We start from the raw sequence: 14,365 nt of genomic DNA, 5'->3' as shown, positions 1-14,365 counted from the left end.
TTGTCCGTTCGGTTTGTTAGGATACTATTGTTTAAATATATGTTGATGTGCCAAGTAATTAATATGTTTGTTGTTTTTAAGTGAAATGGTGTGGTAAAATTGTAGTCTGTTGCTATGGCTACATTACCTTTGGCAGTTAGCAGCACACAGAACGGAGGAGAACAGCGCCCTCGTGCCTCCTAATGATGCATTCAGGGGAAGCTCAACTACGATTGGAGATGGCGGAGATGACGTATAAATAAATTAAAAAACACAAATAAGGTGGTTTAAATATAACACACACACACACACACACACACACACACACACTATCTCTCTCTCTCACACACACACACGTTCAAATTCAAATATATCCATCAATAATAAGCCTTGTCTCTAAAAAAAGATCAAATTGCGCAGTTTACATGAATGCAGCGCTTCAATATAGCTCGCATTTTTTTTAAATTTTCATTTTTGCCGGTATTATTATTCAAACGACATAACTGAGCCTCATTTGTGTGGTCTAATATGACACCTGTAGAGAGTAAAGGTGCCTGAAAGTCAAACTTCATTTACATCCAGCCAACACACAATACAGGTGTTGTTTAACCAATACGAAAACAGGTAATTCAATCAAAAACGCTGTTTTAAATCTGTTAATTGTAATAAATGAAGGAACAAGATAATAATATTCTGCATTTGTATGGTTGGTTTCAGCGTGTAAAATGTCAGAAGTGAGCCATCGGTGCCACCTAGTGGTTGGATATTCAAATTGCACATACAGAAGAATTGGACGTGCTTTGTCTCACTGGTCGCTTTCACCTGCTCTCCTGCCACTGTTATTAACTGAGGGACTGTTTTGACATCATTTGGTAGACATGGCTTCAATAAAAGAAAGAGCCGCAGCGTTGAATCTCGCAGAAAAGCTGTGTGTGCGTCCTCAGGGTGAGTTAATCAAACGCTCATTTCAACAAAGTGCTCGGATGTGTTGGGTCTGCTGCCCACGGAGGCCTGCTCGGGTGTATGGTTATGTATTTGATCTTGGCCAACAACGATAAACTAAACAAAGTTAATTAAAAAGTGAATTCGACTGTCCTCGCTTCATATTCTTCTCATGCTTTGTCATCTCTCAAATTGGCCAATGTATCTGGACTCTAACCCTGCGGTATTTGAGCCCCATGTTGTCACATGGGGCTCAAATACCGCAGGGTTAGAGTCCTATGTATGTGGCCTTCTTGACCTAACTTGAAGATTCAAGATTCAAGAAGCTTTATTTATCCCGAGGGAAATGATTGTGCAACAGTTTCAATACAAAGATGGGAAAGGATCAGAGTAATAATGAGCATAAAAACATAAATCAAAATAAAGCTAACATAAAATTCAAACAATGAACTAGATGTGACAGAGTGCAACAGACATTGTGGTAAAATTTAGATATATACAATATACAACAACACGCCCCATGTGATTTAGCGGCACATTGAAATAAAATGATAAATGATGCATTACTGCCACTTGTAGCCTGCTATAGTGGAATTAAATGTGTTGGATTTAAGTGTGTTAATTTCAACTGTGTTTTAAGACTTGAGGTGAGAGCTGGTGACTAAATCTTACGCTGGCTAATGCATTTCTAAGTAATCACTTTGGCACCGATTTTCCACCTGTCTTTAAGTAGAGGCAGGTAGTGGTGGTTGAAGATGGGTTAGAGATGAGGTGAGATGAGATATTCATGGATTGCAGTGGCCAATGTTTATTTTCTATGTTGCATTAATTGGCAAAATGTTGTGTTAAAGGTTAAAAAGGCTATTGAAGCAGTTTTTTTTTTAACTTTTTCATGTGAAATTAGGTTATTAGGTGTTGTTTGTATGTTATATTGACTAATATAATCAGTGCTCCTTCAAAGATAGCTAAGTTAACAAAGATGGGAATAAATAACAACAAAGACTAGATAAACATCAGTACCAGCCTAGGATTTCACAGTGTGCTGTTGAATGTGTAGATGGAGAACAGACAGGCTGTGAAGAGGTCTTTCTCTAGGGCGATCCTCTACACCAGAGTCCTTTCAAAGGAGAAAGAGGACCTGAAGGTGGTCTTCATGCTCAGCAACATAAAGGATTGTGATCAGGACATTGAATAGAAATTGCTTAAACGGTTTGTGTTTGGAAAGATACTTCAACTTGTCTGCTTTTATTATTATATCTTCCGACTCAATTAAGCTTAGGAATTGTTGAATATGTCCTGTAGGAATGAGTTGAAGGTGGGAAAAATCCAAATATGTTGCACACTGTGGAACTTGAGTAGTAATGAGATGTATAATGGGGAAGAAAATGCTGAAGCGCTAGTATAGTCATTTAAAACACCAGCATTAAACTATGGGTTTGACTGTGACCCTCATAAAAGAGTGAGTCTATGTTTGATACCCGGTTACAGAAACAACCCATGTTGGGTTGTATTCAACCCATTTTTTTTTAGTGTGTGGGTCATCTGTAATTTTCTGTGCTTATGTCTTCTAGCTCATGGAGTAGCCAGTAAACCGGTCCAGTCCTCCTCCATGTGGAGTGGCCTCATCTCCCACCTTAGGTCTTCTGTGACGGTGAAGCGTCGGCGAGTCCACATCAAGTCCCACAGCGACTGTTTCCTGGGCTCAGAGGCTGTCGACGTGGTGGCAGAACACATTAGCTGTGTCGTTGTCTTTGAGGGTGTGTGCTGGGTGTTCTCTCCAATTTGACTTTAAAGTGAAATTCCGGCGTAAATCATCCCAGGGTCTTTTTCGGCAAATACACTCATCAAATAAGCCATCGAGACGATAGTTTTCGTGCAACAACTATAAACGGAGAAATCCCGGAAAGTCGCTTACATTAGCGAACAGTTGAATGCGATTAACAGTGATTAGCTTGGGGGAGCATGGTGAAGGCATTAAAACAGCTTTTTTAACCACTAATACTGCTGAAAATAACAGCAAACCTCTGCAGCAGCATGATAAGAGTCCCTACACAGAAAACAAAGCACCAACAACGTAGTTAGAGAACCCAGAGTTTATTAAAGAGTGTTTTAAAGACTTACCAACTGGCCCAGGTACCAGCTCCTCTCATAGTAAAGTCCATTCAAGTCGATTATCAAACGCAATCCAAAAGGAAGGAGCCCTTTGGTGCTTTGTTTTATGTGCAGGGACTCATCAGTGTTTTAGCCGCATTCAGCTGTTAGAGACTGTTAGCGACTTTCCGGGATCTCTCTACGTTTATCATTGTTACACAAAAAAATGGTCTCGATGGCTGATTTAATGAGTGTATTTGCCGAAAAAGACCCCGCTGGATGATTTTTACGCCAGAATTACACTTTAAATAATTGAGTGGATTTTTTATTTGAAGGTTCCATTTGACCCAAGCTATCTTCTCCATATTCTCTTTTTATTCATGAAGCAAAATATTGCTATTTCCCCTTTGTGCTTGGTTTAATTTGAAGATGCCAATGTGCCCCGGGAGAAAGTGGTGTGCCTGTGCCAGGCTCTGTTGGACTGTAATGTGTTTGAAGCAGTGGGTACCAAAGTGTTTGGCAAAGAGAAGAAGCAGGATGTGTTTCAGGACAGCAAGAGTGCTCTTTACAGGTCATACACACACAAACAAACTCATCTGGCAGTCCATGTCTATTCACAATAGCTGTGAATGTGTTAACATGGTGGCTTTTTTTTACACTCAGGTTTGTAGGCGCGTGTTCTCCTTCTGTCGATGAGTTGGAAAGAGGTGTGCTTGCGAAGGGGATCCAAAGACTGTTCTGCAGTGCTCCTTCAGACGGGTACTGAGTCTAAATCATTCCATTTTCATAGCATACATTACATACACTCCTATGACACATCCTGCACCAAGTGATGCTATAGTATTTAGTGCATTTCCAGGTGGTATTTTCTCCTGTTTTTGAATGTGTTTAAAAGTGAAATGTATTTTATAGTGAAAAAGGACTGAACGCCAAGGATGGATAAACTCTCCAGTTAAAAAAGTCTTATGTTCAGCTTCTACTTAAATGGATAGTTGGGCTTTTTTGAAGTGCGGTTGTATGATGTACTTACCCATAGTGAGTGTGTAACCTACAGTCAATGACAGTTACCATGCCGCCACTTTGGTGAAGCAGACAGTACTGACACAGAAGCTGCTGTGGACATACTTTAATCACCTTAAAAACAATTGAGTCAGTTAAAGTAAACACTAAATTTAGAATATTTTCACTGCTTTACCTCGCTGTCAGACAACCCTTTCCTTTTGCATTTTATTTTCTCAACATAGTCCTAAACACTCTAACTAACTCTCCTAAACTCTACTTTGCACTTTAAGGGCGCACTCACACTGTCCACCCGTACTGTGCCCCGTGCTTTAGGGTACTTGCCCCCCCCCCCCTCTCCCCCCGCGGCCCAGGCCCGTTTGTACTCACACTACCTGGGCCTCGGCGAATGCTTCTTGCTGCCTATACGTCATCACACCGTAACACGTCACACGCATTGATGACGTCATCGCGATGTGTGACGATGCGTCACTGTTTTTGAATCTTTTCATCGACCAAATCTGCAGTAAACACTCCACCTCCGCATCACACCAACGTGAACCTTTCACCGCCATTGTTTTAAATGTCCGTGCATGGTCCCTCCTTCTTTTTTTTCTGACCGAACAGGCGCACAGGAAATTACCTCAGAACCGCCGTAGGCCTCGTGCTCGTACACGTGCACACGCTCGTGCTCGTACATGTGCAAGTGTGCTTTACAAAATCCCACCTCTCCCAAACGGGCCATGGACGGCAGGCGTGCCGCAAACAGGCGCGGTATGGTCGCACTCACACTGGTCAAACGAACTAGACTTTAGCCGTGAAATGTGCTTGGGCACGGTAAGGATGGACAGTGTGAGTGCGCCCTAATACACCACAGATCAGCTGTTTGAGTCACACTTTCTGCAGTTTATGGATTAAACAAATAGATAAAATGATTTTAAAAAATCACTGTGGAGACAAGAGGATGCCTTTATGAGCCGGAGTATACAAAAGAAACACTCTCGAAGAGAGAGAGAGTGAACAGCCCTTCTTTGCAGCGCACTGTACCATGACAAATGCATGATGGACAGTTGTAAAAGGAAGAAAATTGATGCAGAAGAACAGAGACATTGTCTTTTTATTCTATGCATTGGTCTTCCTGGTCAAATTTATCTTCATTACTCACAATGAAGCTCAACCACCAACTGTTCAGTTGGAGATTGGTGTGTTATGCTATTAACAGTTAATGTAGCTGTGAGCCAGAGGTCTCAGTCACAGAGAAGGAGCGGGTTCAAGAGTCTGTTTGGGACTTCTCATTTTCAAATTTGTAACATCATTTGAGTATCATTTTATGTATCAGACTTCATGCAGCTCCCTCTGGAGCCACAGAAGACTATTCACTTTTCATCTTTTTTCACATATTGATTTGTGCTTCTTGATTGGAAACCTGTGAACACACTTGGATGTCAAACATAAAATGACCACATAGGAATTCTTTGATTTTCAAGTGTATTTAATACCTGACAGACAACGTATTGTATATCAATGATGCATGCAAATGATGCTCTGAATTCGATTTAGAATTTTGCCCACATTGTTTAACACAAGCTGAGATGTTTAAGGGAGAGCTAAACAATATGAAAAAAAGAAGTCAAAATCTTTATCGTCTCATAGAATCTGTTGTCACATCACTTAACCTGTACTAGAATGCTTTTTTAATGTGTCACCAGCGTCTCAGTCTCTATTTTTCATTCCAGACAGGAAGAGCAGACGTATCCCACTAGCCCTCATGTCGAGATGTCCACTCCTGTCAAATGTACTCAAGCATGCTCAAAAGCCAACCAACTGGACCCTGCTGCTGCTGCTGCTGCTGCTGCTGCTACTGCTGCCAGCCTGTCACTGGAGCCTCTGGTGGACAGTCTGAGTCCCAGCAGAGCGCAGACGGACTCTGTTTTACCACAGTCATGTAAGACACTCATGTCAGCATGTGCATATTTCATCCTGTTGGGCTGCTTTTCCTCCGTCGAAACATAAATGAATTATCTGAAGGATTCTCTCCTTTTCCCCTTATGTTACACACTCAGTTCTCTCAGCATGCACTGGGTGAAAGGCAATAAAAAAAAAAAAACTTAATACGGTACTGCTGCAATACAGCAAAAACATTAAATAGCTAGACTATTTCAAATACAACTTTTTCATGGCAGACATTTTGACATGGACACTGTAGGAAAAGCACAGGCGTATTTAATAACATTACTAATGGTTGCATTCCACTTAGGGAGACCCTGGTATTGTGCATGCAGGCTCACTGGAATAGCTTAGTAGGACTCTTAATGGGATTATGTACTGTGTATACATATAAAAAAAAAAAAACAAGTTATGACTGTCTATTTTAAGGGGAACTGGCACTCATGACCAAAACTAAATCATGATCTGTACTTGCAGGGCGCTGTGGCACGTAACATGATGCGTGGCAAGAGCGATGGCTCACTAGGCAATATCTTTTCTGCCATTGTCTTTAAGATGATGGGATTGTGGGTTGTATAGCTCGACCTCAACAGCTAGTGTTAACTCAGAAATAGGAGCTTCATACAGTAATTGTTTATACACACTGTTCGGACATCCTGACTTACGCACAGACACTGGCATGGCAAGAAACTATCCAACATTAACGAATAGTTAGTATAATGGTAAGTCTGTTTTGTTTTGGCAATGGTTGCATACTTATGAAACAGGCTACATTTGACTAAAGCATCAATAAACACCATTTAATTTTAGTTGTTTCAATAAGCAATGGTGAATATTTTGGTTCAAAATAGAATTTGGTTAGAATTACTTATATTTTCCATGGACATGATTATTGCTGGCCTCCATGGGCCCCCGTACTGGCTGGGCCCGAGAAGGCTTTCCCCTTTTTTGACCACCCCTGGACAGCCCTGTGTACTTGTACCTGTAAAACCCAGGCCAGCCTCAAATTCAGTGACAATAAAAATACATAAGACATATTTGATAACATTAACATGCAATGACAGTAAAGCATCTTATCTTGAGTTTCATACTTTATTTTCCATTCAGATCCCTTCACTCTAGCTTCTGACTGCATCACATTACTAGTACTACTTATTCTCATCCTTTCATCCGGACATTACTCTTTTCCTCATTGATATTTTAAGCTGACAGTACGAGAGCAAGGACAAAAAAGTACTAGATTTTGAATATTTTTATCTTTAAAAAATGCCCCTATTTCACCTTGGATAGGAGACCAGACACCAGTACAGTGTGCTTTCTTTTTCTATTTTATTGTTGTCTTGCTCCATTCCCCAGTGGTGGAGGAGGTATGGCAGGAGCAGACTCTGCTCAAGCTGTTAAACCTGGTGGAGCTCCCCCTGCTGGAAGGGGTGCTTCAGTGCAGCCAGACCCCATCCCCTCCTCCTCCATTAAACCTGCTGGCTCACAGTAACCCAGACCTGATCTACAGCAGCAACCACCTGGACAGGCAGATCCTCAAGGCCTTCAGAGACTCTCAGTATGTATCGCTCACTTCATGTCTATCAGTGGAAGACAGCATGTGTCAGATGTGACGTTACGTACACATACATTTCTGTAACTGCACCCTCAGATGGTTGCTATGAATGCAGATGTTATTAGATCAAATAAATATGCCTGCATTCTGTTCTTTTAAACATTCAAAATAATATAAGGCTAGGGTATCCCCGAAGCAATTTCAGTCAAAAGCAACTGGACTTGGTTATTTGTCTAGGAAGACGTTTCACCTCTCATCCCCTAGGTTCATCAGTTCATGTACGCATCTGACCAGGCTGGGACTGGTCCAACTAACTGGTGTGGAGATCCAGGTATTTAACCTCTCACAAGGCCGATGATGTCACTGAAACCCTTTGTGCTCCAACTGCCCACGCCCATCGTTAGAGTGACAGTCGGTGGTGGGCAGTTGGTTTCGACGTCGTTAGTGCTCTATTGAGTCTGAACGACAGTCGTTGGGGTCACCCGGGCCATGTGTGAACAGTTGTCCTTTGAGGTTAGATTGTTGAATCTCCTGGGAAAGGATGAAAGGGCAGCATTGTAAATTGGAGATAAGTGGTGTCTCAGACCCCCTCCTCTGTTTAGCGATGATTTCTCTACTTTTGCATAGATGGCTTCTTTTACTCTTCTTTCAAACCATCTGTCCTCTCTGTCCAGAATGTGGACATTGTTGTCATCAAAGGAGTGGGCTTTCTTTCTGGAAGCAGCTGCCATTTTCACAAAGGTCCAGCTGGGGTAGCCACAAGTTACGTTATCGGCTCTATGTTGTAGTGTTCTGATAACTCCAAGCTTGTGTTCCAGGGGGTGGTGGGAGTCAAACAGTAGATATAGATCTGTGTGAGTGGATTTTCTGTATACCCCAATGTGGAGGCTCCTGTCATTCTCCATATGGACGTCACAGTCTAAGAAAGGCAAACTGTCCTTGACTTCTTCTCTGGTGAACTTGATGTTTCTGTCCACAGAAATAAGGCTAGGGGCTGCTGGTGGTAGCTTCATATTTACAGTACAGACATAAGAGTGGTATCAATCCTCTTAAATTTAAATGTTCTGCAGCTGTACAGCAATGTGTCTATAGTGTACAGAAAGATATAGTGTCTTTAATTGAATGTATCCCTCCGTATCCCTCAGGGAGGATGAGTGGCTATGTGCAGCTCTGGACTGTCTGGACTTCCTCCCTGATCAGCCAGTGGTGGAGCTGAGCAGGGAGCTGCCTCACTGTTTCCCGCAAGATCAGGACAGCAGTGAGCAAGTGTCAGCGGGCAGCAGTGAGCAAGATGGAGGCAAGTGCTTGGATAGGCTAGTGCCGCTGCCCCATTGTGTTTGGAGTGCTTACTTCTACCCATGTCAGCTCTAAAGAAGCTTTTGTCACGTCTGAATACTGTGTGTCAGGTTTGTGTTGAAAACATGCAACTGCCAGTTAGCAACATTACAATATATATGTTAATGTCTGTATTTCTGGCTTCAGTGCAGTGTCTGAGGTCTGCGAACACTCCAGTCATCCACAGTGATGAGCAGAGTGGTTGGGCCCAGGGTAAGCTGCTGCTGTACAGGACCTTGGTGAAACATTACAGCCACACAGACAGGCCTCCGCTGATGCCCCAGCACATGACTGACATCTACACAGCCATCACTGACCTGCTGGGTAAGAACTAGGACTGGGTCTCATTAGAAAAGTTTAATTTTTCACTTATTTAAATTCACACTGTAGTAAAAAAAAAAACAACATGAACCACGGGTTGTAAACCTTCTCTTCAAGTTGTCTCACTCCACCAACATTTCATTAATCTCAGTGACACTTACAGTTGTTTGTTTCCTGCTTTCCCAGTGAATGCTAAATTGGGCAAGGCTCTTGAAGCTCTGCAGTTGTGTCTGAAGCTGCTGCCTCCTGGTTGCAGAGATGAGCTGCGCAGGCTGCTTACATTCATGGCTCTGGCAGCTGACCCGCAGGGGATACGACTGGACAAGGAGGTGAGAGCTGGTGACTAAATCTTACGCTGGCTAATGCATTTCTAAGTAATCACTTTGGCACCTATTTTCCACCTGTCTTTAGGTAGAGGCAGGTAAAACAAGAGGGGTAGTTTCCAAAGCTGTAGCACCTGTTTTTTTCTTTAATTGGGATTAAAGTGGGGATGCACCGATGTATCGACTAAACATACCTACTGCAAGGTATCTGCCTTGTTGATATTCACGGGTTGCAGTGGCCAATGTTTAACTTCTATGTTGCATCAATTGGCTAAATGTTGTGTTAAAGGTTAAAAAGGCTTTTGAAGTAGTTTTTTTTTTTTTTTTTCATGTGAAATTAGGTTATTAGGTGTTGAATGTATGTTATATTGACTGATTGGATCTGTGCTCCTTCAAAGATAGCTAAGTTAACAAAGATGGGAATAAATAACAACAAAGACTAGATAAACATCAGTACCAGCCTAGGATTTCACAGTGTGCTGTTGAATGTGTAGATGGAGAACAGACAGGCGGTGAAGAGGTCTTTCTCTAGGGCGATCCTCTACACCAGAGTCCTTTCCAAGGAGAAAGAGGACCTAATGGTGGTCTTCATGCTCAGCAACATAAAGGAAATTTTTAAGGTAAGGGGATGTCAGAATCCATTAAACCTCTCCTCTCCTTCACCTTGACTCACCAAATACGTCATTGGAGGGTTAAGATACAGCCCTCTAAAATACTCCCACAGTGCAATGCATCACATTAATATTGCAAACACATGAGGTGTGAATTGACATCTGTCAGTGATTACGCATAATGATGCAATCTCTATTTTCTGCTCCCTATAGATTAAAGTTATACTCCGTAAGATTTTCATCTAGTTAATTGTCTTTTAAGTTCCTATCCATCACAGAGTGAGTTAAAACAATGGTGATTGATTATATGACCACTAATGAAAGCACTAGTTGCCTATTTGTTGAGTATTACAATCTGAGTGTCTGTAGAGACATTCCCTCCCTAGATGTAAATAAGCCACCATGTTAGTGACACTGCTGACAGCGGTTGATCTGTCTGCCCTGATCCTCACTAACGTTGTACTGCGTTCACTTGTAATCAGAAATTGGGAACTTCCAACTTCTGAGTCAGGCTTGTAGTAAGGGCAGAAGTATAATGGGAACAAATGGGTGTGTGTGTATGGATTTAAGAGGGTAACATAGAGGGGACGGACTGGAAGTAGAGGGGTGAATGTGTTTCAATAACATTTACAAAAGAGCAAAAAAACAAAATGTCAACACACAGTGACCATGAACGTGACAAGATGGAGGCTCTAAAAGAACAGACTCGCCTGAAATCACATTTTACTGCCAAAGAGGCCGCTAGAAACAAGGTATCTCAACGTATCTTGAATCTTATAGGGTACAACTTAAAGGGCACCCTCACACTTGGCCCAGATGATCAGTGTCGTGCTTTAACGCCCCTAATTATTCATAAACTTTAACTTCCAATAAAATAAAAACTAGCCTGGTACAAACAAATTCACCCCCCTCAGTGTTGTCATGGAGATATGACATAAACATACAGAAGAGAATGTTTTTTGAACCAGGCCTTAAACAGGTTTAATTATGCTGTGAAAACGGCCTGTTTAACATGGGGGTCAATGAGAAACTGCTCTATCGTGCAAACTGCTCCTAGTGGACACTCAGAGAACTGCAGTTTTTGGCACTTCTGTATTGGATCAACCAGGCTTGGTCATGACCCCTCAGAGATTGAGTTTTGTCTGACTGAATATTATTATCTGACCAAATCTGCTTTAAACATTCCACCTCCACATGAGACCACCCCAAACCGGCGGCATCTTTTTAAATGTCCGTTAAGGGGAACAGTCGTATATAAATAGACATCAGGACCGCCCTAAATGCTCATGTTTGAACATGAGCATCCGTGCTTTACTAAAGGCAACCCCTCTCTAAACCGCTAGATAAAATAAAGACCAGAACTCACATCTGTTACTTCTGATTAAATTTAGGTCCATAAAAGTATTGATAAATTAATTTGATAAAATAAAAACCTGATATCTTGAACTTCTCTACATACTTCAAACCAGAGTCCCTGACATTTCATTATTAAAAAGTCAACCCAGGATTTACTTTATTGGTTTGAGGCTGACTTTAAAGTATTAGTTTGAACTTTGACATTCGGCGGTGCTGTAACTCATTGTTGCGTGAACAAATTACTCAAATTGAGTTGCGATGTAGTTTAGAAAATGCTGTGAAAAGGATAAGTGGAAACTTGAAATGAAAAGACTGCCATTTTTTTTTCAAGTGTTATTTAATCGAGAAACCATTTCCTGCCATTTGCCACCAAGACTTTTTGTCCTCTTTGCTCCAGATACCAGGGGCTCTGCACAAAGGAGTGAGTGACAAGCTGGCCGGCCTCATACAGGGGAAGCAGCCAGATGTGACTGGTAAATGACTGTTTATCCACCAGCATTGTCCAAAACAAAACACTTTGATAACAGACCGATCAAAAACATCATTCTGCTTTGAAAGTCAGAACAGATGGGTAGAAATCCTACCATCTCACTGGGTTGTATCTGTTGCTCTACTGCTGCAGACTTCACTCCAAGACAGGTAATTGTATCCAGTAAAGAAATACTTTTCACCATCAAGCTCTAATTTACATCAACATGATGTTTTTTCATCATCTGGAAGAGTTCACAGATAAACTCAAGTTTCATATCAGGGCTTGAGGTTTGGCTCCACTCAAACATCAGGGATTTAAAAGACCGTGGCCTTGCGTGTCCTCATCACATTATCTGATATCTGTTAACACGTCATTTCCATGTTTTTTCAGCTGATAACGTTACTACTATTTTTCATTTCATTGCAATACTACTGCATGTCTTCAGAAAACGTTCTAAAAAAAACTCTGTTGTATTACCTACACATTACACTACCACAAGTAGAAAAGGGTCAACGTCAGCCAAATTGTTCTGTAATGTCAGTCACATCAGTGTATTTCAGGGCCCGTCCACACAGAGACGCATTTTCCTGTAACCGCACAACTTTATCGTTTTGGACAACCATCTATACACAGCCGGCGTTAGCCTGAAAACGGTATCTTTGGAAACTGGGTCCTTGAGTGGGAAGATTTGAGAAAGCCCCCTGTGGCGTTGTCGTCTGGACAGCAAAACTGCATACTTTGTTAAATGATGCCGTCATCGCCCCAACTCTGACCTCTAACCCCGCGGCCTTACATAAAAACAGTGCTGCTGCGTGAGAGGAGAGAGATGGACCCAGAGACTGTTTACTGAACTGTGTCATGCTACCCACCTTTTCTAAATAAAGTTGCTAAGAAGGTGAAAAAAGTCGCTAAATCTAGCAAGAAAGTGACGCCTGTGAGTCCTTTGGGACCGGGAAGGGGCTTCCAGCAGCACCCTCTGCTCGTTGAGGACACTAACTGCAGAGTGATTGGTGCATCAGAGTCCAAAACAGCACAAAAGTGTCCACTAACACCAGAAACAGTGACACATTTCTCTCTAGGATGGAGGAGGATTTGGGAAGTCTCCAGTGTTTGTATTATGCTTATTCAAAACAGCATGTCTCCTTCTCTCCATCTCTGTTGTTGGTGTATTTCTGTGGCAGTTACAGCTCCACATCCAGGCCTGGCATGTGTATCACAGCGTTTTGAGTCAGTTTCAATGGTTTCGTGTGGACGCAGAAATTTCTCGAGCCGAGGCCGAGTGGATGGAAAACTTTTTTAGAACGACGGAGAAAAATAAGGTTGTTTTCGATCGTGTGGACGTACCCTAAGGTGGTTAGCTAATATTAGGCCACCACAAGCTACTGGTCATACCAGTACAGTGACAACAGTACATCCCTGAGTGTACTGAGTTGAGAAAAAGTGGTAAGTATTTCTTATCAAATTCCATTTTTAAAATGAAGAATGTGTTATCTGAATTTAAACATTTACACAGCATTGCTTAAAAGCTACACACAGCATTAACACAGGACTCTGCTGCTCTCCTCAGCTCTGTGGACTTTTTTGGGTTCACTCAAGTTCTGATAAACCTGCCTGACGCCAAACTATAGACAAAGATAGCAATTAGCTGCTTAACAGTGTGGATTTATTTAGCAGGTCCAGATATTCCCCTCAGGAGTTGGAGACCAAAATAGAGCTGAAAGCAAAGTGAATGTTGACCATACATCCGTTTCAAGTAATGTTGGTCCATTTCTGCTGGATTTGTAAGTGGGCATTTGCTTGCCAACACATTTCCCTTAACAGCCATGTGTCAAGTGTGTTGGCAAAACCAACAATTTAATCCGATGTTCATTATTGTGGCAACAATAACAAGTTAACCTTCATTTTAAGTTCCCTTCCTGTTAACGGTGTTTTTCTCCTCTGTCCTTTAGGCTTTACGTTCTGTCAGCAGGTCTCCAGTAGGACTTGGGCTGACTCTACAAAGAAGACCACCAACCAGGAACTGTGGGTTCTGCTAAATAGCATCCACCTGGACACCAAGCTCGCTGCCAAGGAGAGAAAGCGCCTACTCAGACAGTTTTATGGAGCCCACCCAGAGATATTTAACCAGTACTTTGGTGAATCTGCTCTTACCGTGTTGTAGTTTTGTGAAGACAATAAAACAGGCACAGTCTGTATATGTCTTCTACAGCTAGTTTCACCAGTCTTTCAGATACAAGCGAACTGGCTTAAAGATATATTTCTGTCTGGCAATAAATCGTATCGGAGATTGTAAAGATACCACCAGCATTTGATTGTACTTCTATTTGTGTATTTGCTTTATTGTTGAAGAAAATAAAATGTTGATATATTTTGGCCATGGTTCTATTTTATATACATTTAGAACATAAATAGTATGTATATTTCTGTGCTTAAG

At 41.8% G+C, this 14,365-nt stretch overlaps 1 protein-coding gene across 1 annotated transcript; it reads left to right on the top strand.

The window, feature by feature from the left end:
* Positions 1-857: 857 nt before the first annotated feature.
* LOC310949474 (DEP domain-containing protein 7-like) lies at positions 858-14,092 on the top strand (the record flags this gene model as incomplete). Its single annotated transcript, XM_083916948.1, has 12 exons — positions 858-924; positions 2,493-2,678; positions 3,442-3,583; positions 3,676-3,771; positions 5,748-5,956; positions 7,315-7,516; positions 8,659-8,814; positions 9,036-9,172; positions 9,356-9,498; positions 9,987-10,112; positions 11,857-11,932; positions 13,881-14,092. 12 exons carry the CDS (start codon positions 858-860, stop codon positions 14,090-14,092), a joined length of 1,752 nt encoding a protein of 583 aa, XP_083773074.1.
* Positions 14,093-14,365: the final 273 nt, after the last annotated feature.

This window comes from Echiichthys vipera (genome assembly GCF_963691815.1).
Source record: "Echiichthys vipera genome assembly, chromosome: 7".
Classification (NCBI taxonomy): Eukaryota; Metazoa; Chordata; class Actinopteri; order Perciformes; family Trachinidae; genus Echiichthys; species Echiichthys vipera.
The sequence above is the reverse complement of the archived record's forward strand: the minus strand, read 5'-3'. Positions and strand labels throughout refer to the sequence as shown.